The 27512-nt window shown below is 35.5% G+C and overlaps 1 protein-coding gene across 5 annotated transcripts in view; it reads right to left on the reverse strand.

Annotated features, from left to right (window-relative positions):
* Ptpra (protein tyrosine phosphatase receptor type A) overlaps positions 1 to 27512 on the reverse strand; it is a 127406-nt gene that overhangs the window by 83115 nt on the left and 16779 nt on the right. For 3 of the 5 annotated variants that reach the window (XM_005320535.5, XM_078051519.1, XM_013356486.4), the window contains one exon: positions 1877 to 1950. The exons of 1 other annotated variant lie outside the window; for it this stretch is intronic. In XM_005320535.5, coding sequence (XP_005320592.1) covers positions 1877 to 1903 — 27 coding nt within the window. In that variant the 5' untranslated portion in view covers positions 1904 to 1950. Of the gene's footprint in view, positions 1 to 1876; positions 1951 to 9408; positions 9504 to 27512 lie in introns of those variants that run through there. One more of the 5 variants, XM_021723207.3, reaches the window with a different exon arrangement.

Below are 27512 nucleotides of genomic sequence, written 5' to 3' on the forward strand. Positions count from 1 at the left end.
AAAAAAAAAGCATAAACACATAATCTAGCATTACAAAGCCCATTAAAAAGTAATAATACTGAGAAGAATATAAAATGCTAAGGCACTGTGGAAAACAGCACAGTGGTCCTCCCAAAACTGCTAGATCAGAGAATTGCCATATGATCCAGCAATTCCATTTCTAAATATATAATCAGAAGTACTGAAATGGAGACTTGCACAGATGTTTGTACACCCATGTTCAGAAAAGCATTAGTCACAAGAGCCAAAAGGTAGAAGCAACCCAAATGTCCATCAATAGATGAACAGATAAAGAAAATGTGATATATGCCATATAAAAATATTCCAATGAAATTCTTACACATGCTACAACATAGATGATCCTTAAAAACACTATGCTGCTAAGTACAGTGGTGCACACCTGTAATCCCAGTGGCTAAGGCAGGAAAATCACAAGTTTGAGGTCAGTCTCAGCAACTTGGCAAGCCCGTCTCAAAATTTAAAAAATTAAATTAAATTAAAAAAAGAATCTGGTTGTATTTCAGTAGTTCAATCCCCAGTATGAAAGAGAGAGTACAATTTTTTTTCTGTGAAGAGAAAGAGAGCATGCATGCCATATGGTAAGCGATATAAGCCAGACAAAACGACAGATAATCTGTGACTATGTTTATTTTGTTGTTTTTTAATATTTATTTTTTTGTTGTAGTTGGATACAATATCTTTAATTAATTTATTTATTTTTATGTGGTGCTGAGGCTCGAACCCAGGGCTTCGCCCATGCTAGGCGAGCGCTCTACCTCTGAGCCACAACTCCAGCCCCTGTGACTACATTTATATGAGGTACCCAGAGTAGTCAAAACTTATAAGGACAGGAAATAGACTAGTCGTTGCCAGAGACTTGGGGACATGAGGAATCAGGAGTTGTAGTTTAATGGGTAGAGAATTTCAGTTGGGGAAATGAATGGATGGTGGTAAATGGCTTCACAACAATGTGAATGTACTTAATTCCAGTAAATAGCACACTTAAAATTTAATACTTAAAATGATAAATTTTATGATAGTATATTCTATTACAAGAAAATAAAAAATAAATATGTAAATGTACACATTAACATAGAAAATGTTTTTAGTGCAGCAGGGGCTCCCTCATACAAATCTCCTTTCACTCTGAACCTCTGGCCAGAGGAGCCATTAACCTGACTTCTATAGTTTAGTTTTACCTGATAAATGAACTACATCTATTTGTATTTGTATGTTTCTGACTTCTTTCACTCAACATTAGGTCTATGAGATTCAAACACATTATATATTGTTAGTTTTACTCCTTTAAATTGCTAAGTAGAATTCTATTGTACAAACACATTACAGTTTATGATCTATTTGTGTTTTGGGACATTTATTTCCATTGTTTTCAGCTATTACAAATAAAGCTGCAGTTGAATATTTATATATCTTTGTGTGGACATGTTTTCATTTCTCAAGGGCAAATACCTGGGAGTAGAATTCCTGGGTTATTGCATTCATGAATCTTACTGTATTAACTTCAGTGAATATTGCCAAACAGTTCTCCAAAGCTGTAGTAATGGTTGACACGCCCAGTAAAACCTGGAGTTCAGCTGTCATCTACCCATAGAAGCTTTAGTTCAATAAGGGCAGGACAGCAGGATATTTATTTTGGTCTTTTTTTCTTTTTTAAGGTCGTGATTCTGATACATGACCACATTGAGAACATCATCTTGAAGGATTATAATTATACTTTTAATCATGAAAAAATAAGCTACTTTTACAGCTTGAAAACAAAACAGAGTGGGAAAGAAGCTGGTTTTAAGCCTTTTTTTGTGAAGACATTAACTTGTCTGACAAGGCCTTCCCACAGTTTTGGTTTTATTTTTCTTACCTTAATTATTAGAACTGCATCATCCATCACCGCTCATTGGAATTCCATAAATACCCTTTTTAAAGCTGTGCTACCTGCAACCAAATTGAAAAACAAACAAACAAAAAATTTAGAAATATAAAATGGCCTCTAAGCAACCTAGCAAGACCCTGTCTCCAAATAAAAATTTCAAAAAGGGCCCGGGATGTTGCTCAGTGGTTAAGTGCCTCTGGGTTCAATCCCTGGTACTGGCAGCAGGTGGGAAGGAGATATAAAATAGCCCTATTAGACACCATGGACTATTCCAGGGAAAGGTGTAAACTCTTACAAGATGTCCCACAGAAGTGTGCTTAAAATTCTAGAAGCCACAGAACATAGCTCCATCTTAAATATTTCATATCACTGAAGAGCTCATGAGAATAGGCCTTTCCATGGGAACAGGATGGAACATCATTATCATTCCCTTTTCCCAAAACTTAGGACAATGTCATTACAGCATCATTTATGTACCATGTACCATTAGCTACTCCACCCCACCTCCCACCCCAACCCAGGAGGGGACTTCTGGCAACGTCTCAAGTTAGTTTTGGTTGTCATAACTGAAGGCAGGGGGTTGTGCTCTTATATCTAGAGGTCTATGCTGCTAAACATCTTACAAATTACAGGACAGCCCTCTGTAACAATGAATTTTCTAGCCTCCAAATGTAAACAGGCTGAAAAACTCTGCACTGAATAAAGACCCACTTTCAGGTCTGAGTTCTGCAATTTATTTAACTCAATGATCCAAGACATATCTATTATCCATTATAAGCCTTAGATTTTTTATTTTCTTGAAGTTTGAATAACATGTTCTTTCCTAATTAATGAGACAGTAAAATAAGCAATATTCTAATAAAACCCAATATTTGAGCATATGCAATGGGTCATAGCCCATACTAAGTGTTTTTATATATTCTACCTCCTTTAATCCTCAAAACAGTCCTACAATAAATTATTATTACCCCCAGTATTCAGTATTCAGATGAATAAGTTGATATACCAAGACTTGCCCAAGGTCACAAAGTGGCAAACGGAAGACAGAAAATTTAAATCCAATCAATCTGATTTCCAGAGCCCTCATTTATTCATTAACTTCTCCCATCTTTTTGGATGCAGGATTGAGTTAAGACATCCTTCAATTCAAAGCCCACTAAACACCATATGAGACCACAGATCAGAAATGCAGATGTCATTTTCAGCTATGAATTAGCCAAGAATAAGAAAACAAAATTCAAGGCTACTGAGGGCCTAATGCTATAGGTCATAATGCTCATATCCTGTACTAACACTGGATATAACCACCCTTTTCAACACGAAAGGTCTTAAGAATGATCTATTTTGTTTCTAAAACTGTTCTGATAAAATAATCCTAAATACCTTGTAAAAAGCCTTATATAAAGATCTCAACACTGTTATTTTTACTAATATGAAAAATTTAGCAACCTACAGAAGGTATACTTATAAACCAAATACATGTTGAGATATTATACACTTTTAAAATGCATGCACAATAACCACAGAATAATCCACATGTTCAAGAGAAAAGGCCAGACACAAAATTTTATTTCATGGCAGACACAGATACAACAAGCAAATCCCTCTTCAAGAAAGGACATGCTGTCCAGCTGCATGGATGTGGTTAGCTGACAGCTTCCTTCTGTTAGTTTCTTTAGACTCTGCCTCAGCTTTTAGCAGAGGTCACCTTGTCCTCAAGAATGCCCAATGACTGGGCAATGTGGTGGTACAAGCAAACATCCATTCCAGCCAAGTGGCCTTTATCAGGCAATCTGGGCAGGCAGAGACTTTGTAAGGTGTGAATTACAGTTTGATGTTTCTCAGCACCCAAAATTGCTTCCTTCCTTCCACCTCAGTATGCTTCCTAGGGAACTCCACTGGCGCATAATTTTATTTTTGATTTAGGGTTTGAACCCTGTGGAACTTTACCACTGAGTTACATCCCCAGCCCTTTTTATTTTGAGACAGGGTCTTGTTAAATTGCTTAAGGACTCCTAATTTGCTGAGTCTGGCTTCAAACTTGCACTGCTGCCTCAGCCTCCAGATTGCTGGAATTACAGGCATGTGCCACCATGCCCAGCTTTAGCACATCAATTAATAATGTGTACGTGGAAGCTGGGGTTGTGGCTCAGTGGTAGAGTGCTCTCCTGGTATGCATGAGGTTTAACCCTCAGCACCACATAAAAATAAAATAAAGATATTGTATTCACCTAAAACTTAATATATATATATATATATATATATATATATATATATATATATATATATTTTTTTTTTTTTTTTTTAAGAAAAAAAGTACCTGCATATGGATGGAGAAACAAATACTGCCCCTGGGGAGAGAGGAACTCCCAATAAAAAAACAAAATATTACCAATTCAAGTTAGAATTCAGTACTAAGTTTTCCATAATGACCATCTTCTACTTACACATTAAAAAAAAAAAAGAAAGTAAGAGTTTAAACTAGATTTTTCTCTACAGAAATGTTCTAATGGCAAGCTAAATTGGTATACTTTGTATACAATGTCCACAAATTCACAGAAGAATGAATATAACCAATCTGCTGATGTTCCTCAAAAAAAGCAAATGCCCAGATACTAATACAACTATGGGCTTCACAGACATTTCCTCATTTATTTAATTAGAAGTTGTACTAGTTTAAATTAAAGGCTTTTAGAAAAGACCATGCAGCCCATTCAGTTAATGCTCCTGTTTTCACAGATGAGACCAATGCCCCAGAGTGACTAACTGGGTCAGCAAAGAACAGTTGTTAGTTATGTTTCTCACTGCCTGGGTCCATTTCTCTTTTCAGATACACGGGTGATCTATCCAAATGCAGAAAGAACATTAAGTATACAATTCCAAAGAGGCTATAATATTAAGATTATTCCAAAAATTAATCAAAATCTAGCCCCTTCATTCTATGAAAACTGAATGGTAGCATCAAGTACTCCCTGGTTCCTTGAATGCTGACTCCCTGAGTTGTATCAAACTAACAGACTTCTCTTTTGAACAAACTATACCCCTAATTCTTCCCCAGTCCAGCTATCACTTTCTCCCACTTTCTTTACCCTTCAGTCTTTTCAATAGTTTACACTTAAGTGCCTTTCTACCTCTACCTCAAACTGCTGCCCTTTGACACACATCCTCACTTGGCTTCTACAAAAACTGCTCTTGGCTGAGTCAAACAATGATCTGCAAAAGAGATTCTTAATTTTCCCACACTTCAGGATCTGACCACTCCCATCAGCACTCCATCAGCAACTTTTCTTCTCTGCAAAAGTACCTAGAACTGCTCTTAAATATTAAGTGTTTCCTAGATTTCCAACTTCAACCTTCTCTATTCCAATAGTTCTCAAAGCTGACTGCACAACAGAATTGGCAGGAAACTTAAAAAAAAAAAAATTTCTGGTGCCCAAGTCACACACTTCTTCCCTGGGGTCAGGTACATTATGATCTTGGTGTAGGGGTCCACTGACAATGTTGGTTCCACTTTGTTTTTAGGTGCCCCAGGTGATTGCAATGTGTAGCCGGGATGAGAATCACTTTTCCTTCCAGGCTTAATTTCATCCCTTCTTCTCACATCTATCTCTAATCTCAAGCTCTTCAGATTCAGATACATGCCCTTGCCTTCTACACCTGCATATCTCTGATTCAAATGATCAACACTCATAGAAATGTTTTTCTCCTACATCTCTTCCTCCTTAACTGCTTATCTCAGTGAATAAATTGCAATCTATTCAAGGAGTCAGCAAACCTTTTCTGTAACATAGGAAACTTTTGGCTTTGCAGGTCACACAGCCTGTTATGATCACTCAGCACAAAAGCAGCCATAAGACAATATGTAAAATTTCAGCTTTGCTGTATTCCAGTAAAACCATTTAGGAACACTGAAATGTGAATTTTATATAATCTCCACAGCACAAAATATTACTCTTCTTTTGATGTTTTCCTCAACCATTTAAAGATGTAAAAACAACTCTTGAGTTTGTGGGCTATGCAAAACTAGCAACAAAAAACAAAACAAAACAAACAAACAAAAAAACAACAAAAACCTAGCTGCTGCTAGGTCCTAGTTTGCCAATCCTGGTCTACATCTATCTAAGCCAGAACTCCAGTTGTCTCAATTACTTTCTTTCCCTTAGCTACCAAAGTCAATCATTGCTTACAGCAAAGTACTTTTAGAAAAGACCAACAATACATGGCACAAACTGCTTTAATAGTTTACAGTGTCTCCCACCTAACAGTAAGAGCCTTAATGAAAAGGTCTACACTTTCATATTCATAGAGCCCACTAGAATATCAAGATCACTATAAGAGGGCTGGGGTTGTGACTCAGTGGCAGAGTGCTCGCCTAGCACGTGTGAGGCACTGGGTTCGATCCTCAGCACCACATAAAAATAAAATTGTGTGTCCACCTACAACTAAAAAATAAATATTAAAAAAAAAGAACACTATAAGCAAAAGGATCTTTAAGTGTTTCCCTGATTCAAAACACAGAGAATCCTACCACCAAGAAAGGGAGTCCCATATACTACTAATTTGGATCTTTCTTTATGCTAAGATAGGTTTCTTTTTTTTAGTTTATTGTTGAAATTGATAAAAAGGTTTAAAAGGAGAAGAGAAAATACATTTTAAAATGTATTAAATAAAAGCTGACACAAAGATGGAGCTGCCATTTAAAAATTTGAGCATGAGTAATAATGGTCACTACTATTCAATGCTTTAATAACTGCTTAATTTCTGCCTTCTGGGTGCTGCTACTTCTTGGATCTCTTGACACTTGGTCAAATCTTGAAAGATGCAATGCAGTGTGAAATTAACCAGAACACATCAAAAGCAGCTCACTGAAGATCAGAAAAATAATAACTATAATTTATTAAGTACTTATGTGTCAGACATTGTCAAACTACACAAAGTACATTATTTAACCTTGTTTTTGAAACAGCACAAGGAATAGATACTTCACTATGCAGATTTTACAGATGAAGAAACTGTGGCATACACAATAGTTAATTGGTCCACAAACAACTAGCAGGTGATAAGACTGAATCAAATCCACATGTTAAAAACTCCAAAATCTATGCTCTCATTCACTGGCTGAATAAAGGCTATAACCCACAGGGTGTCAAGAGCCACATAAGGAAAAGAACTTTCTCCAAAAGGAACCTGAATGGAAAGTTTCAAAAGTCCTCTTTGAAAGTATCATAACTGTCACATTATTATAATTTCCAAAGCACACAGTTAATGAGGCTTTCCAATAAGAGTTTGACTAAAGAATGAATCAAATGGGGAAAGCCAGTTTGTTGCCATGGCAGAGCTTCCTACCTCAGAGATGAAAAAAACAGACAAAATGACTTTGTGGTAAATTAGAGACACAGCTATGGTTCCATTTCCTACTGTTAAAAAACTCCGTTTGACAAGAAGCCCTAGGCTTACTATAGCAATTACTGGTCTTGCTATTCAACAAATTTCTGCATTTTTGCTTCCTCAGGAAGCAGACAGGAAAATCAGGCTCTTAATCTATTTTTTAAAGACGAGTTATTATTTTAAAATAGAATTTAATAAATGAATAGGTAAGAAGTAATTTTATACTTTGGCCAATACCCAGTATTTCTGTATATTAAACTCAATCTTTAAAAAGCACATGGCATTATGTTTTTTAAATTTAGTAACACTGCAGCCTAGAAAGTCTATTAAAACTCTTCAGTTACTAAAATCTAGAAATGCTGGATCAATGCTAATATACTTTGAAAACCACCAGCAGCACAAAACAAAAAGTTAACCAAAAGCCAGAGTTAGAAGTATAAGCTCATCTCTATTGTCCAGCAGCATTAGTTAGGATTTGAATAATCGAGGGAAGAAGAGGAGAAGGAGGAGGAAAGAAGACAGGAAGCAGGAGAAAAGTTGAAAAGGCTCCTGAGAAACATGGTGATTTTGACCCAAGACCCCTCAAAGGCCTGTGCTCTCAATGAAAATAGATTAGAAAAAATCCGCCTGTAAGAACCAGGACATCAGAAAGCTTGTCTGCCTCAGTCTGAACTGTGGGTAAGAGAAGGAAAATGTTTTTCTTGAGAATCTAAAAACCAGAGAATTTTTTTTTTATGAATTTGAGGACTAAATTTACTCTATCATATAATTCAGAAACCTCCAGAAGGGAAATTAGTAAAATTGTTCCATGCTTGTAATGCTCCTGGACATCTTGTAAAACAAATATGGAAAGACAATCTCTCAAACACAAAATGCACAGAATCCAAAAAAATCAAAGTCTCATAAGGACTACAAAATAAGTATGATTAACAATGATTAGGGGTATGGTTGTAGCTTGTGGTAGAGCGCTTGCCTCACACGTGTAAGGCCCTGGGTTCAATCCTCCACATCACATGAAAATAAATAAATAAAAATATATTGTGGCTATCTACAACGAAAAAATTATATTAAAAATGATTAAAGAGACAAAAACATCAACATCATAAGGAATAAAATATTTTTAAAAAGAAGAAAAAAGCAAAACAACCAAATGGAACTTCAAAATAAAACTATATATATATCCTAAAATATAAAATTCCATAGATGAGTTAACCACTAGAGAAGACACAGCTGAAGAAAGAATTAATAAACTGGAAAATATGTCTAAAGAACTTATTAAAAATGCTACACAGAGAAAGAAATGTCCTGATCTAGAAAATAACTTAAGGGTAAAACATAAATACCTGAGTCCAAAATGCAAGGACACTTTGTGTTCTCTGACCGTAAAATTCAAATAATCTAAATAAACTCCTCTTATCAAATTATGAATTATAAGACAGTTTGTTGAACTGAAAAAAAGCCATCTATGAAAAATTTAAAGCAACATCATATTTAGTGGTGAAATATTAAATCCCACTCCTAAAATTGGAAAAAAGGTGAGAAAAAATTTTAAAAAGAGACATATAAAGCTAGAAAAAGAAGTATTAAAACTATCTTTACTAGAGAATATGATTTTGTACTCAGAAAAATGTTAAAAAAAATCTATAGCTGGGCAGGATGGCACATGTCTATAATCCCAACTACTCAGAAAGCTGAAATAGAAGGACCTCAAGCTCAAGGCCAGCCTAGGCAACTCAGTGACAACCTGCCTCTAAATAAAATAAAATAATGGCTGAAGATAATAGCTCAGTGGTCCAGTGCTTGTCTAACATGTACAAAGTCCTAGATTTAATATATTTTTTTCTTTTTATGCATAAGAAAAATCTTCACAAGCTTGAGATAGTGTATTAATTTTATATGATTGCATAACAAATCACCTTAAGTGTAGAAGTCAGAATTCTAAGCCCAGCAGGGCTGTATTCTCTGCTTAGGGTCTCATAAGGATTAATTAAAGATGTCTGCCAGATTTTGTTCATATCACCATTTGGGAAACTCTTCTAAGTTCACATGATTGTGGTAGAATTCAGTTCCTTATAGTTGTAGGACAAAAGTCCCTATGTCTTTGCAACTTTTCAGCCAGGGGCCATTCTTACCAACTAGAGCCACCTGCAATCCTTGACAAGTGGTCTCTTAAAACTTCAAAGTCAGCAAATAAAAATCTTCCTTTTGTCAAATTCTTCTTATGCTTCAAATTCTTTGACTTCTTCTAACTCTGACCTTTGAACCTATATTTAAAGGATTTATGTGATTAGGTCAAACCCCTCAACATAATCTTCCTTTCAATTAAATCAAAGTCAATTGTTTAGTAGATTATGTCAATGAAACTTCTGTCAGGTAAAATTGCAGTAAAATTCTGTCATATTCACAGGTCCTACCAACACTTATAGAAATTATACAAGGGGCTGGCCTTGTGGTCACTTTAGCATTGTGCCTGCCAAAGACAGACAAAAACTTTGAATTCAAAAACACATAATACCATTAATACATGCAATAATTTGAACTTCATCAAAATTACAAACTTCTGCCAAATGCAGAGGTGCACATCTGTGATCCTAGCTACTCAGAAGGCTGAGGAAAAGGACCCCAGGTTCAAGGCCAGCCTGGGCAATTTAGTGAGATCCTGTTTCAAAAAAAAAAGAAAAGAAAAGAAAAGAAAAAAGGACTGGAGATAGAGTTCAGTGGTAGAGCACTTGCCTACCACATACAAGGCACTGAATTCAATCCCTAGTACCTAGGAGGGTAAAAAAAATAGAACAACCTTTTGCTCTTAGATACCATTAAAAAAAGAAGAAAGGAACAAAGAAAAGGAGCTGGGGAAGTAGCCCAGTGGTACAGTGCTTGTCTAGCTTGTACAAAACCCTGGATTTAATCCTCAGCACAACAACAACAACAACAAAAGGCTATACACAGGCTGGATTTGTAATTGTTTTTTTTTTTTTTTTTAAAGAGAGAGTGAGAGAGAGAATTTTTAATTTTTATTTTTCAGTTCTCGGCGGATACAACATCTTTGTTGGTATGTGGTGCTGAGGATCGAACCCGGGTCGCACGCATACCAGGCGAGCACGCTACCGCTTGAGCCACATCCCCAGCCCTGGATTTGTAATTGTAATACATATACATGATTAATTAATTATATCCCTAATATGTATTACATCCCTAATACATAAATAACCCTTAAGACTCAAGCAACAAAAACAACTTAACAGCCAGGAGTAGTGACACACACCAGCAATTTGGGAGACAGATCTCAAATTCAATGCCAGCAACTAAGTGAGGCCCTAAGTAACTCAGTGAGACTCTGTCTCAAACTAAAAAATAAAAATGGCGAGGGAGGGATAGAGCTCAGCACCCCTGGGTTAAATCTCTGGTACCCAAACCAAAACAAAAAAACAAACAAAAACTCAACAAGAATGAGCAAATTGAAAGAGACACTCAAAAAAAGCTCAGCACCCCTGGGTTAAATCTCTGGTACCCAAACCAAAACAAAAAAACAAACAAAAACTCAACAAGAATGAGCAAATTGAAAGAGACACTCAAAAAAAGCAAACACACAAATGCAGTGCGCAATAAACATCATTACTCTTAAGAAAATGCAAATCAGGGATGGGGGTGTGGCTCAGTGGTAAAACTCTTGCCTAACACATGCAAAGCTCTGGGTCTGCTTCCCAGTACTGGGCAAAAAAAAAAAAAAAAAAAAAAAAAGAAAGAAAAAAAGCAAATTAAAACCAGAATGAGATAGCACTACACACTTTATAATAGCTAAAAACTAAAAGGCTGGCAATACCAAGTTTGGTAAATATGTGGAAGAACTGGAACTCCTGTGTGTATATGTTAATGGAGATGAATACAGGGTCCCAGCCCCAAGCATGTTAGGCAAGTGTTCTAATATCAAGCTACATTCACCTGGGAACACTTGCATGTTCCTGTTGAGAATGTAAATACACATACACACATATCCAGGTCTGTTTCTGAACTTTCTGTTCTGTTCCAATTAATTATTTGTTTATTCTAAAACAAATGCCAAATCTAACTTTCAAATATATTTTGCTTTCTGGAGGATCCAGTGTTAAATATACTTCTCCCCTCTATGGCCTACCAACTATCCTTCTGTTTCAAAATTTCTCAAAATATTCAACTGTTAGATGTATTCTTTTTTTCTGTACAAGGGACTGAAGCCAAGGGCACTTAACCACTGAGCCAAACTGGCATGCATGCAGCCCGGGTTCGATCCTCAGCACCACATACAAAGATGTTGTATCCGCCGAAAACTAAAAAATAAATATTAAGAAATTCTCTCTCTTTAAAAAATAAATATATATATATATATATATTATTTAGGCTGCTAAAAAAAAAGAAAAAGAAAAATTCCTTGCTAAGATATGGAAACCTAATACTGAATCTTTAAAAGGGAAACAGGATAAAAGAGAGTTTATTATTTGGTGTACAGAAGAGCTTCCTAAATCCACTACCCTAGCTAACATTAAAATGTACCCATGTCAAACACACCTTCCTTCTTTTAAAGGTCTTTCATAAATGACTTCAGTACAAACCTTGGAATTTATTTTTTAGCCTTTATAAACTCATTGATAATTCCACTTCTCATTTGTGAATAGCAGTCAACACTTGCTGAGTGCTCCCTATAAATTAGGTGTGTTTTTACATAATGCAACTTGTACTCCATACCATAATCCAATGCTAATATTATATCCTATTTTATAGATGAGTAAACTGAGGCACAGAGATGTTAAGTAACTTGCCCAAGGTTACATTCTAAACAAATAACAGAGATGAGATTTGAACCTAAGCATTCCAGCTTTAGAATCCACAAAATAATTTTATATTCCATTTCATTAGTGGATCAGCTTTAACCAACCAGTTAAAATCTTCATTGTGTTCAATAAAAGCTCAGCACATCTATAACATGTGGCATTTAAAAAAAACAATATCCTCAAATTATAATTAGGAGTGTTTTCTAAATATGAAAAAGGACTAAATATTTGATGTTCTAATATAGATCTTCCTATTTAGACAAACAACTTTAGTTAAATCATTAAAGCAACCTATTAACACCTGACTCATTTAAATCAATTCAACAACATTCCCAATCCCCCTCTAGTATGATTTAGATTCATTTGGCAGCAACCTTCCCAAAATGTATTATTAAAGAATCTCATGCTTTTAAAAAAAGGATCAGACCATGGCTGGCAGATGCCAAGAATGAGTTTACTGCCTTGTTTCCATGACTTCATCAATCTGAGACCGGCTAAGAGAGAAGGCGTATCCTTGGAAACGAATTCATTGCTTCCCTCAACTAAGAAAGGGAGTAGAAAATAAAGAAACTTCAGAATAATTTAACTTGTATTTAATGTGCCCACTGCTTATGACAATCATGGGCAAAAGTCCTGTTCCAATCAAAGTTGTGACAAAACTGTCTGTACTTAGTGGAAAATCTCAAATTGACTATCCTATGACTGAGAGTATCCTATGATTCATATACACTATTTTGGTTTCTTTAAATGAATCACAATAGAAGCTGTACTAATAAGACTTTAATGAATAATGTCTAACTGGGGCAAATATTTAGTATCCCTCAATATCTTTGCTGTTCAACTGCATGCTAACAAACACCTGAATTTTTCATGTACATCCTTATTTGCTCTAAAGGGCCCTTTATTGCAGATGTTGTATACTCTGAAATTTCAAAATGAAAGATTTTCCAAATACAATAAGTTACCACTCATTTTAATTACATTTCTTTTTTTTTTTGAGAGAGAGAGAGAATTTTTAATATTTATTTTTCAGTTTTCGGCAGACACAACATCTTTGTATGTGTTGCTGAGGATTGAACCCGGGCCACACGCATGCCAGGCGAGCACGCTACCGCTTGAGCCACATCCCCAGCCTTTAACTACATTTCTAAGGCAAGAACTTACAATGAAGTGCAAATTAATTTTAATGAAATGAAGTACAACCTCTCAGGTTTTCTTAAACCAGGACTCATTCCACCCCTCCTTCTCTTCTCTGGAGCTATAAATATACTTCCTGCCATCAATAGCAATGGCTGAAGCAACCCTTCTTTTCAAAAGAACTAAAAATACATTATTGTACATATCCTCCCTTCTGCTACCCACCCACCATTCCAAGAGGAACTGACACAGGGAAATGCAGAGCTATGTAAAGTTCAGCTGAAAGCAGTGCAAAGACAGTAATTTTCCTTAAAAAAAAAAAAAAGTTAGCTAATTAAACAGTGTTTAAGTAGTGTTTAATGATGTATTAATCAGCTACCATAGGGTAAGAGTAAATTTTTAAAATTTTGGAGAAACTTCCTGATCACAAGCTATATTTTACATTTTACTAACATTGGGGACTGGTGCTATTTAATTAAAGCATGATAATGGAAATTTCTGCATATTGGAACCATGTGAAGTGAAGACTGAATTTAAAAAACAGCTCATGGAACTTCAGTAGTGTTCAACCAATATATTCAGTGGGACTGAGGACAAGGGGAGGGCTCTTATAGTCAGGAGACAGTTACCTACAGAGGGACAGAGTAAAAAGGATAAAAGCCAGATTTTTTCAATGTCAGAAAAGGAGGTAACAAAAACAGAAAAAGACTTTTTTAAAAATCCCACAGTGTTGGAAAAATCATTGCTTTCAATATTTATAGGGATATGGATAGACGAATGTTTTACAGGTATTTAAAACAAGTCTTCTGAATAAAATATTAACATTTAAAATGTTTATAGGCAGATAAAGATATTTGTAAATGTTTATATACACATGAATGTACAGACATGCATATATACCTATAATAATACTCTTGATAGTCTGTAATTGATGATTTGGCATATTGAAAGCATGGATTAAAATAACAGCCAATGTTGGTGATGTTCATACCATTCCTATGTTTTGGAGGGTATGCTAAAATCTTATTACAAAGCCCCAACCATAGACCCCAATATCTGTGTTTGTTTTTTGCCTAATAAGGAATACATGTCACCACCTAACAACGTCCCACCACTATAGTAAAAAAGGTTCTCATTCATATGTCTTCCTCTAGCTGCTCCTCCCTTCTGAAAACTCCCTGTGGTCCTGTACACATGGTATGCCTCCTGTTTCTAGGAAATTGTGAGGAATAAACTTTGAATGGTACTGACTTCTTTGTGTTATCACTCAGTCACACCTATACATTAAATCCAAGGTACATTTTAAAACAATACCCTAAGAGCTGGGTTGTGGCTCAGTGGTAAAGCACTCACCTAGCACGTGTGAGGCACTGGGTTCAATCCTCAGCACCACATAAAAATGTATAAATAAAAAATAAAGATATTGTGTCCATCTACAACTAAAAACATATTAAAAAACAACAATATCCTACTTCTGTCCTCAGCAGAAGAGCAATGACACACCAGTAGCAAGGAACATACCTAGTAATCAGATTTTATTTTTTAAATGCATTCTCTAATAGAAGGATCAAAAGCTTTTTGATAAAATGGTTGATTCCAGGATTGAAACAAGCTAACGTGTAAGTATAAAAAATCTTATTGTGCCAAAAAGTATGGTGAAAGAAAGTGGTCAAATAATGATGAGGACATGAAAAAAAGGACACAGGAGCCAGTTTGAAAGAGTTCCCATTGGCCAAATCTGGAACAATTTGAAACATTAAAATAAGTGAAAAGTGAATAAAATAAGAATTCATGAGCCCATGCTGGCATTTTTTTAAAGATTTAAAACAACAAGAAGAGAAAGCAGAAAGCTTTTCCTTGTAATGAAATGTCAAACAATGAATGCAAAAGGAATGATGAAATTTTTAAAAATTCACCATCTGGCAACAAGCACAGTAATAAATGATTCAGAGACAAATCATCAATGGATACGAAAACTTGTTGGTGGAAATTTGAAGACAACTGGGCTATTTACATAGTTTTAAAGTATCATCCCCACAAAATGCAAAATATAGAGTGTTTACTTATTAATTAGTAAGCATAAAATACTTTATAGATACCTGTCAGACATCTTAACCAAGATAAAATTGAACTTAACCTGTAATGAGACAAAACTGATGTGCCTCCTGATACAATACAGGGAGAACACAACATTAGGTTTGCAATATTCTAGCCAAAAATGCATAACCTAAATTTACTCATGAGGAAACATCAGATTAATTCAAATTGGGGAATATTCTGCAAAGTATTTGGCTTACTCTTCAAAAATGTCAAGATCATTGAAGAGAAAGACAGACTGAAAAAACACTCCAGACTGAAGGATACTGAAGAGACACGATATAACTAAATGCAAGGCATAACCTTGAATAGTTCCTGAATCAGAAATAAAAGAAGTAAGTAGCTACCAGGTACAGTGCTGCATGCCTGTAATCCCAGCAACTCTGGAGGCTGAGGCAGGAGAATCACAAGTTCAAGGCCAGCCTCAGCAACTTAATGAGGCCCCTAAGTAACTTAGAGAGACCTTGTCTAAAAGTAAAAAGGAGTAGGGATGGGGGCTGGGGTTGTGGCTCAGTGGTAGAGCGCTCGCCTAGCACATGCAAGGCGCTAGGTTAGATCCTCAGCACCACATAAAAATAAATAAAATAAAGGTATTATGTCCAAGTAAATAAATAAATAAGGAGTAGGGATGTGGCTCAGCAGTTAAATGCCCCCAGGGTTCAATCCTTTGTACCAAAAAAAAAAAAAAAAAAAAAAAAGTAGTGAAGAGGTTTTCTCTTTGTTTTCTCAGGGGTTTGAGGGTGGGTGTTTTTGCTACAAAGGATATAAATGAGAGATTAGTGAGATGAGTGGGGCCTGTGAATTAAATGCATTTTATTAATATTCATTTCCTGATCTTAAGGAGAGGGCCGTGGTATGGATATGTAAGAGTACCCTTGTCTTTAAATAAATGGAGCATTATGTCTACAACTTATTTGTTGAATGATTCAGAATTGGCTTATCAATGAATAAATAAGGTAATCGGTAAAAATTTTTTTTCTAATTTTTTTTTAAAGAGAGAGTGATAGAGGAGAATTTTTAATATTTATTTTTTAGTTCTCAGCAGACACAACATCTTTGTTGCTGTGTGGTGGTGAGGATCGAACCCCCGCTGCACGCATGCCAGGCGAGCGCTCTACCGCTTGAGCCACATCCCCAAACCAAATATTTTTAATTTTTTTTTTTAAGTTATAGTTTGGCACAATACCTTTATTTTGTTTGTTTATTTATTTATTTATTTAATATTTATTTTTTAGTTTTCGGCGGACACAACATCTTTGTTTTTTTGTATGTGGTGCTGAGGATCGAACCCGGGCCCCACGCATGCCAGGCAAGCATGCTACCGCTTGAGCCACATCCCCAGCCCGGTAAAATCTTAACAACTGTGGAATCTGGGTAAAGGGTGTAGTAAGCCAAGTGGCAGATAAAAATTAACAATTTTAAAGATCTGAATGTGCATAGGTCATATACTTTTAACCACAATGCTAATAATCTTGCCCATTACAAAAAAGTAACTAGAAAAAAACAACATATTTGAAAGTTAAAAAGACATATACATATCCATGGATTAAAACAGAAAATCACAATGAAAATTAGAAAATAGTCTGAATATTGTTGGGGGAAAAAAAAAAAACAACTAACCAAGACATCAATAATCTGACTCCATTAATAAGTAACACATACCATGACCAAATTGTGTTCAAGTTTAAAAACTGATTAATGAAAGGTAGTTGCCAGGGGTTAGGCCAGGGAGAAACAAGGAGTTAAGGTTTAATGGATACAGAGTTTCAGTTTAAGTGATGATGAAGTTCTGGAAATGGATGATGCTAATGTGAACATATAACTGAAATGTACACTAAAAAATTATTAAAAGGATAAATTTTATGTTTATTTCACTACAATAAAAAAGTAATTAATTTTTAAAGAAAACACCATTTTCTCATAAAAAATATTGATTGATGGTATTGCCAATTTAAAGAAAAACCATGACTACCACTAGCTACAGAAAAAAACATGGGATATAATTCAACATTTAATAAAAAAATTCTCAGACAGGAATGGAAGGCAACTTCCTTAATCTGATAAGTGGTATCTACAATCAAACTTTCCCTAGGAATCACAGGGATGGATTCAACATAATCCTGCCAGATGGATTATATTACTTGAAATATAAACCCTTACATCCTTCTTTTAAAACTCTCATCAGAATTATTGGGAATGTAAAAGAAAAAGAAATTATCCTCTCAGTTGATATATTTTGTTTTGATACCCAAAAATAATTGTTGAAAGTTGAAGTTAATATCTAACAGTTTTCCTTAGTACTTTAAAACTCTTGTTTGCTACAGTTTTCTTTTTCAAAAGAATTGTCCTGTTGGACTTACCAGGAAATGACACACTATTTGAAATTCAGCAAATCACAGGCATCTTTCATTAGCCATAAAAGTAAGTGAGTGGGTTTTTGAACTCTGATGTTTTTTCAGATTAAACTCTCTAGCATCATGCTCTATCAGTTGAAGAGAAGGATAGAGGCCTGAGTTAGTCAGTCATTTGTGGGTTGAAGCAATCAGACGCCCCACACTCCCATGGTTGTTTTTTGGTTTTGTTTTTATTTTTGGTTTTGGGTTTTTTTTTTTTTTGTACTAGAGATTGAACCCAGAGGCGCTTTACCACTGAGCCATATCCTAGCCCTTTTTATTTTTTATTTTGAGATAGGGTCTCACTGAGTTGCTTTAAGGCCTTGCTAAATTGCTGAATCTGACCTCCAATTTGTAATCCTCCTCAGCTTCCCGAGTCACTGGGATTACAGGCATGAGTCACCACACCCAGTATTCAGGATCCTTTTTGATAACCATCTAGTCCTGCCTACAGTTGCTTCACGTAGAGATGAAATGGCCACCTATTTGAGGGAATGTTGTCTTTTGACTACTCTAATTTCCAAATTAAGTTAAAATTGTCCTTAATCGGCAATTTTTTAAAATAACTTCAAAGTTTCTTTTTCTAACTCTCAACAAAATTCAGTTACGAGAAATGATGTACACATAGAAAACTGCCTTTCATTTGGTGCTATTCTTATTTCCCCATCCTCCTCCTCTTCATCAACAATCTATGTATTCTTCTGTAACTGCAAGTTGTATGTTCATATAGTCATCTACAGATACCAGGTGGCCCTTGTACTCCATTACCCACTCAGGTTTCACCATCACTGGTGTTCCTGTTAATCCATTGAGGAAAGGTTTGGTATTGGGGGAAATCTGCTTAGAAGATCTACAACCAGATCACTACAGCAGGGTTTTTCAAATGAGAAAGATGTAAACCCCTTTTAAAATTCTTATACACCCTCAATACTAAATAAAATAATTTTTAAAAATATTTATTTATTTATTTATTTATTAGTTTTCGGCGGACACAACATCTTTGTTTGTATGTGGTGCTGAGGATCGAACCCGGGCCGCACGCATGCCAGGCAAGCATGCTACTGCTTGAGCCACATCCCCAGCCCCTAAATAAAATATTTTTATAAGAAACATATGTAAACATAAAATTATCCTTCATATAGTTATAGAACCTGTCAGTTTTTGTGCTGACTGAATTCATTCTTTTATCATAAATCTATTCCTGCTGCATTTCTCCTGATGCTTAGCAGTTTGGGCCCTGCAGTAGTAGCTGATCCAGTCACTAGACACAGATCTCACTCAGGAGGTTATTGGTAAGTAGCCTGCAGCATTCACTGGTATTCGAAATTATTTTATCCCTCAATTCCAAACCTTTCCTCAACTGATTAACAGGAAAACCAGTGATGGTGAAACCTGAGTGGGGACACAGGCAGACATTTACATGCAAAGTTCAAATTTGAAACAACTGAAAGATGGGTAATAGAACTAATACTTTAAAAGTCACCCAACTTTCATTTAAATTGGTTTTCTTCTGTAAGCCCAATGTTTTTATTTTTTTTCCTATAAGGGATAATTAATTATATGCTTTAGAAATTTTTATGAAGGTGAATTTCAGCCCTTTTCTTGTTATTATATATTAACTGAGACCTTTTTTAAAGCAACTGATTCTTTTTTAAAGTTTTTGAGCCACTTTCAACATGTATAAAGTTAAACATTTTCTCAATTATTATTTATTTATTTATTTAGGTACTGGGGATTGAACCAGGGTCACTTTACCACTGAGCTATATTCCCAGTCCTTTTCATTTTTTATTTTAAGACAGGGTCTCACTAAGTTGAATAGAGCCTTGAAAAATTGCTAAAGCTAGCCTTGAACTTGAAATCCTCCTGCCTCGGCCTCCCAAGTACCAGCAACATTTTCTCAATATTAATATCTCTATTATTTTAGTAAAATAATAGTATATAATAAAATATAGTTTATTAGAAAACAGTATATTAGTAAAATAATGTTAACTCTATATATCAACATAAGCTAAACAATATACACATTATAGCAAAAAATGAAACATCCGAGTTCAATTCCCAGTATGGGGATGGGGTAAAGGTGGGATAGTCAACGTCCCATCTCTTAATACTGTTACATAGGGCATTATGTTTCCAGCACATCCATTTTAGGGGACAGTTCAACTACAGTAGAACTAAAACATACATATAAATTAATATAAAAATATGAAATTAATACAACTCAAATTAACGATAATAGACTTAATGTTAAAAGTAAATCATCTCTTACAATAAGGACAGTAATTACTACCGTAACAGTTTTTTGTTTTTGCTTGGTATGCCTTAATGTTGCTACTTTCCCATTTCAAACAACTGCAAAACCTTTATTCACACAGTATGCCCAGCACTACTTACAAAGTTGGTAGAGCATGTGCTCACAAGCACTGGGTTCAATCTCTAGCACCAAAGGGGAAAAAAGGGAAAGTGAGAGAAATATATAATCATATGACAAATGATCCTAAACAGATAAGCAAACATGAACACTGAAATTTATGGCAATAATCAGCAGTTATAAAGTGGGCAACCATTTATATGCTTGTATATCAGACTATAAGAATTTAAAAAGGGTCCACTCAGAGAAACTTCCCTCCAAACATAACAAAGGACCTCCATTTGAGGACACTGCAATTTGACTGTAGAGTTATTGAAAATATCTTCCACAATAGCTCATAACACCTCTTTTAAGATAAAAATAGGGGCTGAGGTTGCTCAGTGGTAAAGAGTTCACCTAGCATGTGTGAGGCACTGGGTTCAATTCTCAGCACAACTTTAAAAAAAAAAAAAAAAAAGGTCCATTGACAATTAAAAAAAAAAAGATAAAAATGCCTCAAATCTTAGTGCCAGAAAAAGCTGCTTTTCACAATTTTATCTTGTAAGTCAAGTGAATTTCTTGGCATCTCTTTCTTGGCTACTATAACTTGAGAGTTCAATATACAGTCTTCTTTAAATAGCTGCATGGGGGACTGAGGATGTAGCTCTGTGGTAGAATGCCTGTGTTAGCATGCACAAAGCCATAGGTTCAATCCCCACTATGTAAAATTGTGGATGTGTAACCGACGTGATTCTGCAATCTGCATTTGGGGTAAAATTGGGAGTTCATAACCCACTTCAATCTAATGTATGAAATATGATATGTCAAGAGCTTTGTAATGTTGTGAACAACCAATTAAAAAAATAAATAAATAGTGGTCCCTATATTATAAAGGAGCCAAAAAAATAACTATCATCTGGTGGCAAGTTGTAGCTATCATGTCACAGCACAACATACTACTCACATGTTTATGGTAATGCTGATATAAACAAACCTATTGTGCTGTCAGTCATATAAAAGTATAGCATATAAAATTATGTAGAGTATGTAACATTTGATAATGATAATAACTATTTACTGTACTTTTATTGTTATTTTAGAGTGTACGCCTTCTACTTGTAAAAAAATAAATAAATAAGCCAGGTGTGGTGTCACACACCTGTAATTCCAGCAACTGGAGAGGCTGAGGCAGGAGAATCACAAGTTGGAAGCCAGCCTCAACAACTTAGCAAGGCCCTAAGCAACTCAAAATCAAACATAAATAAAAGGTCTAGAGATATGGCTCAGTGGTTAACTGTTCTTGGGAACCAAAAAAACAAAAAACAAAAAAACCTGTAAAACCACCTCACACAGGTCCTTCAGGATTTCCACAAGAAGGCACTGTTATCATAAGAGATTACAGCTCCATGTTTGTTACTCCCCTGAAGACCTTCCAGTAGGATAACAGTGGAAGTAGAAGATACTAATATTGATGATTCTACCCAATGTGAGCCTGGGCTAATAATGTGTATGTATTAGCTTTTAACAAAAAAGTAAAAAATAAAAATAAAAATAAATTTAAGAATAGGCTATATCATCTACCCTCTGCAATATATACAACAAGTAAGTCTTGTGCCTCACTGTTGATACAAGATTATATTTAAATTGTCTTTATTGAATGGATAATCAAATACATGTTATAAAATTCAAAAAACACAAAGGAAAGTACAATAAATAAAAGATCTCTTCCCACCAGCCATCCAGGTCCCTCCTACCAGACCTAGTAATTACTACCTATTTCTTCTTTATCTTTCTAGAATTCTTTAACACACATGCACGTGCAGGCATGCACACAAAGTATTACATGTATTTCAATAAACTACTCAAACTCTCCTTAGAATGAGATAAGGTCATTCACTGTGTCTTAACATTTCATTTAGAATTTACAGCATTTTAGAATTAGATCATTTTAGGGACAGAACAATTTTAGATGATCAAGTCCTTTATCACTTTACAGATGAAAAAAAAAACTGACCCAGCTAGAAGTGGTGGTGCACATCTGTAATCCCAGCTGCTTGAAGGCTGAGGCAGGAGGATTTCAGTTCCAGGCCTGTTCAGCTTAGCAAGATCCTACCTCAAAATAAAACATAAAAAGGTCTGGGATGTAGCTCAGTGGTAGAGTACTTGCCTAACATGCATGAAGCCTTGGGTTCAATCCCCAGTAATATAAAAAGAAGAAGAAAAAGGAAAACAATCACCCAAAGAGATCTGTGACTATCAGTACTGCTAGAAACATCATTGCTAGAAACAAAACTGAGGTGTGCAAATTCCAAATCCCTTCTTCATTCAAGGGATACTAAAATTTCATTATATTTTCCAAAAACAGTTTTTTGTTTTGTTTTTGGCACCAGGGACTGAACTGAGGGGCGCTTGACTACTGAATCACATACCCAGCCCTATTTTGTATTTTTTATTTAAAGACAGGGTCTCACTGAGTTGCTTAGTGCCTCACTTTTGCTGAGGCTGGCTTTGAATTCAAAATCCTCCTGCCTCAGCCTCCTGAGCTGCTAGGATTACAGGTATGTGCCACCATGTCTGGCTCCAGACCTTTTCTTGTATCATTAGCTATATTTGTGATGAACTTGTTTGGACATCATGTGTGCAGAGCTTTGTCAAAACCAAACCCAACATGGATGTATCATCATTAACATTCTTAGTGATTCCCAAGAAACATAGGTAAAATTTAGGGCAGACACAGTTGGGCACAGTGGTGCATGCCTGTAATCCCAGCAGCTTAGGAGGCTGAGACAGGAGGACCAGGAGTTCAAAGCCAGTCTCAGCAATGACAAGGTGCTAAGCAACTCAGTGAGACTCTGTTTCTAATAAAATACAAAACTGAGCTAGGGATGTGGCTCATTGGTTGAGTGCCCCTGAGTTCAATCCCTGATGCCCCCAACCCCCCACAAAAAAAAAAAAAAGTGCAGACACAGTATTCCAAATCATCATACAAATAAAAAGAAAGAAATGTTATGCTAGACTACCCTCATATTTTAGTTTTAAACAATCTCTCCCTGTTTAATGTATGCCTGCTACTTTATGCAATATTTAACATAAATGCATTGAGCTCCTACTAGAACTAATAAATATGCTCTTAGTCCTCAATAAACTACTAGGAAACTAGACATGAAAATGAATAATTAAAATACATAAAGCAATCTTAAGGGGAAAAATGTACCTGGGAAAATTAAGGAGCTATTATTATGTAAATATTATTTCAGATGGGTATAAAAGAATAATAGTATAATTACTTAAATTTTTGTTTAATGAATTCAGTTTCAAACAGAAACATAAACTAAATTTTATGCAATCTATAATAGTTCTTTTACAGTTAATATGAAAGTCACAAAGCCGTTACATAATGTGTTAAAAATTTTAAAGAAACAAAACAACAACAACAAAATACTACTTTAGGTAGACTATAGAACCCCCAATGTAACACAGAACCCAACAGATCAAATTTTCTCATTCACACTTCCTGCTTGGGCTCCAAGATATATTTGAGTTACCAATGCATGACTTAAATAAGGAGGTTGGGGGGTGGGAAAGAAATGAAGTGAAGAGAAGAAAAAAATCTTAAAAACATTATGAAGTGTTTGGGGATAGCTCAGTGCATGCCTAGCATTTGCAAGGACCTGGGTTCAATCCCCAACACTGCAAAAGAAAACTCTGAAAGTATTACAGAGACTTAAAATTTTTTGTTTAAATGTATTTTCTAGTTTAGAAACTAGAAAATACAAATTCTAAAATAGATGAACAGTGAACCAAATACTTCTGATTCAATAAACCTCACACAAAATTATTCTGGTTTTCCAGGCATGGTAGTGCACACCTGTTATCCAGGCTGAGGCAGGAGGATCCACCAAGGTCAACATGGACAACTTAGACCCTATCTCAAAATAAAAAACAAGCAGGGCTGTGAGTGTTGCTTAGAGGTAGAATGGAAAGCCCTGAGTTCAATCCCCAGTATTGGGAGAAAAAAATTTTTTTTGCTTTTTTATTACATAATTGTCACACTCTAATGGCAACCTACAGGTTAGATTTCATAATACCCAAAATAATTAAATTCTTTCTTTGGCCATGCTATTATCTCCACCACATTAAAAAAAATTGTTTAAAGAAAGTACTACTGTTATTATTTTTTTATTTTTTTGTAGTTATAGGTAGACAAAATGCCTTTATTTATGATTTTTTTAATTTTTACAGCAGGCTGAGGATCTAACCCAGTGCCACATGCATGCTAGGCAAGCACTCTGCCACTGAACTACAGCCCCAGCCCACCACTGTTATTTTAATTACTTTCATGAAACTACTTCAAATCCTTGTTAACTTTTCTCCTAATATTCAATATGTTAATATTAATTATGGTAAATATAGTATACTATTTACCTAAATAACCTCTTGTAGGAAGTACATCTGTGACAAGACATCTAGAATAGAGACAAATAGGATCAAAAGCAATAATCATTGGGTTTGAAGGTCAAGAGGTAAGAAGAAAAAGGTTCTGGACTATGCTTCAAAGCAGGGTAAAAGAGTTCACAAACAAAATGCAGATTTTTTATAAGCCATGTGTGAGCAAGAATAAGTAGCCATTTGACAAAAAAAAAGAAAGAAAAGAAAAAAGTCCCCATATCATCTGGGGAACAAAAAGCAGTTAAAGATTAAATATGGTTAAATGATCATTAAATATGATATAAATATTTCTTTTTTTTTTTGAATTTTTAATATTTATTTTTTAGTTCTCGGCGGACACAACATCTTTGTTGGTATGTGGTGCTGAGGATCGAACCGGGCCGCACGCATGCGCTACCGCTTGAGCCACATCCCCAGCCCTGATATAAATTTTCTAACCTGAACTGTCATTAAAATGTAAGTAATCCCTAGTTCCTCAAAATGTCCACTTAGGGCTGGGTGATAGAGCACTTGCCGACCAAGCAGAAGGTTCTGGGTTCTATCCCCAGCATGTGGGGTTGGAGTTGGTAAATTCCCAGTTAGCGTGCACAAACTCCATCTCACAGTCACGCTATCTGGCTGCCTTGCAAGACACACAGCACTGTTGCTGGAACCAGGTACCTGGACTATGCCTAATAATCGAGTTGTGTTTTTTCATTTAGAAGAAATACCAGTTTGTTTCACAAGGTTATCTATTTGCAATCAAAAATCAGAGGGTCTTTAATATGGTTCTACTGCAAGAAATCCTTCATTTCCACTATAAAGCAGATACTACATTAGAGCTGGAGATACAGAAGAAGACTATAAAACAATTCACACAGTCCTTGTCCTCAAAGAGCAACCAGTGTAGCAGAAAAACTAACAAAATTCTGACATTCAAAAAACCACACAGGGGCTGGGATGTGGCTCAAGCGGTAGCGCGCTCGCCTAGCATGCGTGCGGCCCGGGTTCGATCCTCAGCAGCACCACATACCAACAAAGATGTTGTGTCCGCCGAGAATTAAGAAAAAATAAATAAATGTTAAAATTCTCTCTCTCTCTCTGTCCCCCTCTCTCACTCTCTCTTTTAAAAAAAAAAAAAAAAAAAACCACACACACAAAAAAAATTTCAAGTAAATGGGGATATCATGATTTATTTTACAAAACACAATAAAACATAATTGATGTGAGATTCCTATAAATCTTGATGACTAGATAAAAAATAGAATTAATTTTTCCTTCTGAATATCACTTTTCACACTAAAAGTATTAATGATTTTTTTAGAGTTGTGGCATGCCTAAAATGGGAAATATTAAAAAGAATTTAATGCTGAGTGAGGCTATCTACCTACGTTCACTGAATACTGAGGTGAACTTAGTTTTGCTGCCACCAAATTCAATGGGCAAGTAAAGGGAACCCATGCCTCAATAAATTTACATATTACTTAACATTTTGGCCATAAGGATTCGTCTAAGAGTATAAAACATTTAATCTGCACAGGTTGATGTAAAGATTTTCATAGAGGGCTGGGGCTGGGGCTCAGTGGTAGAGCACTCACCTGGCAAGGGTGAGGCACTGAGTTCAAGCCTTAGCATGGTGTATTGTGTCCACCTACAATTTTTAAAAAAATGTATATTGGGGGGGGTCGGAAGTACTTTGCCCATTTAAAAAAATATATCATACAGTATAAGCATATGGATTATACACAATCAGATAAGTGACTTGATAGAAATAAGCACAGGATCAATACTGAAGTCAGTCTTGTGGCAGTCAGTAATGAAATGCTCATTGAAGGAGATGCTTTCTAAGAAATTTTAATACTTTTTAAGAAAGAGGAAGATGGGCAGTCCATCCAAAGGCAAAGAGCCTGAAAGAACACAGCAGGCAACAGTCAACGGGCTCAGGAAAAGGGTTAAAAGGGGTTAAATCCCCAAAGCTTGTTCTGTTAAGGAGTTTGGATTTTATTCAAAGAATCTTAAACTGGTGCTGTGATTAGATCAGAAAGTCAAAAAGATCACTTGTGACAGTCACGTGATCAACAAATTTGAACAAGGAAGTAGTAATGATTAGAAAATTGAGAATATGCAACAGTTATCTACATGAGAAGCAGCCTAAACTAATGGACAGAAGAGATGGGCAAAAGTAGGCTAATTTGAGAAATACTAAAGATATAAGATGGACAAGAATGTATCACCGGGCTGGAGATGTGGCTCAAGCGGTAGTGCGCTCACCTGGCATAGTTCGATCCTCAGCACCACATACAAATAAAGATATTGTGTCCGCCAAAAACTAAAAAATAAATATTAAAAAATTCTCTCTCTCTCTCTTAAAAAAAAAAAAAAAAAGAATGTATTACCAACCAGACAAACATCATCATCCAAGCTTTCTGTGTAAGTTTCTAGGTTATGCCATTCATCAAGACAAAGATTATAAAAATAACATATTTAAAGGGAAGATGAGGTCAGTTCTGAGTAGATCATAGGAGACTTGGAATTAGCCCAGTGAGGAGGCAAGCAGGTTGCTGGCTATCAACCATATCTGTTCTGTAGACCAATTTCTCTTGATTAGCAAGGAAGATGAAACACATGAAACACAAGGCTGAGGATGAATATCTTGCTAAGTCTTAAGAGTGGCCAAAGAAGGAAGGTATGAGGGAGCTGAGGAAAAGCCAGAGACACAGGAAAAAATGAGGACAGTGTGTCATACAACTAAGGGGAAGATAGTTCAAAAAGTAAAGACCACATAGCTTATTGCATTTACTCAATTCTTTTCCCTTCCTATCCCCCCATCCCATGACCACATTTTCCTGGAGCTGAGGGTGATGGTGTACACCTGTAAACCCAGTAATTCTGGAGACTGAGGTAGGAGGATCACAAGTTCAAGGCCAGCCTCAACAACACAGTGAGACCCTCAACAATTTAATGAGACCCTATTTCAAAATAAAATTAAAAAGTGCTAGGGACGTGGTTCAGTGGTAAAGA

Source organism: Ictidomys tridecemlineatus, chromosome 5, assembly GCF_052094955.1.
Source record: "Ictidomys tridecemlineatus isolate mIctTri1 chromosome 5, mIctTri1.hap1, whole genome shotgun sequence".
Taxonomy (NCBI): domain Eukaryota; kingdom Metazoa; phylum Chordata; class Mammalia; order Rodentia; family Sciuridae; genus Ictidomys; species Ictidomys tridecemlineatus.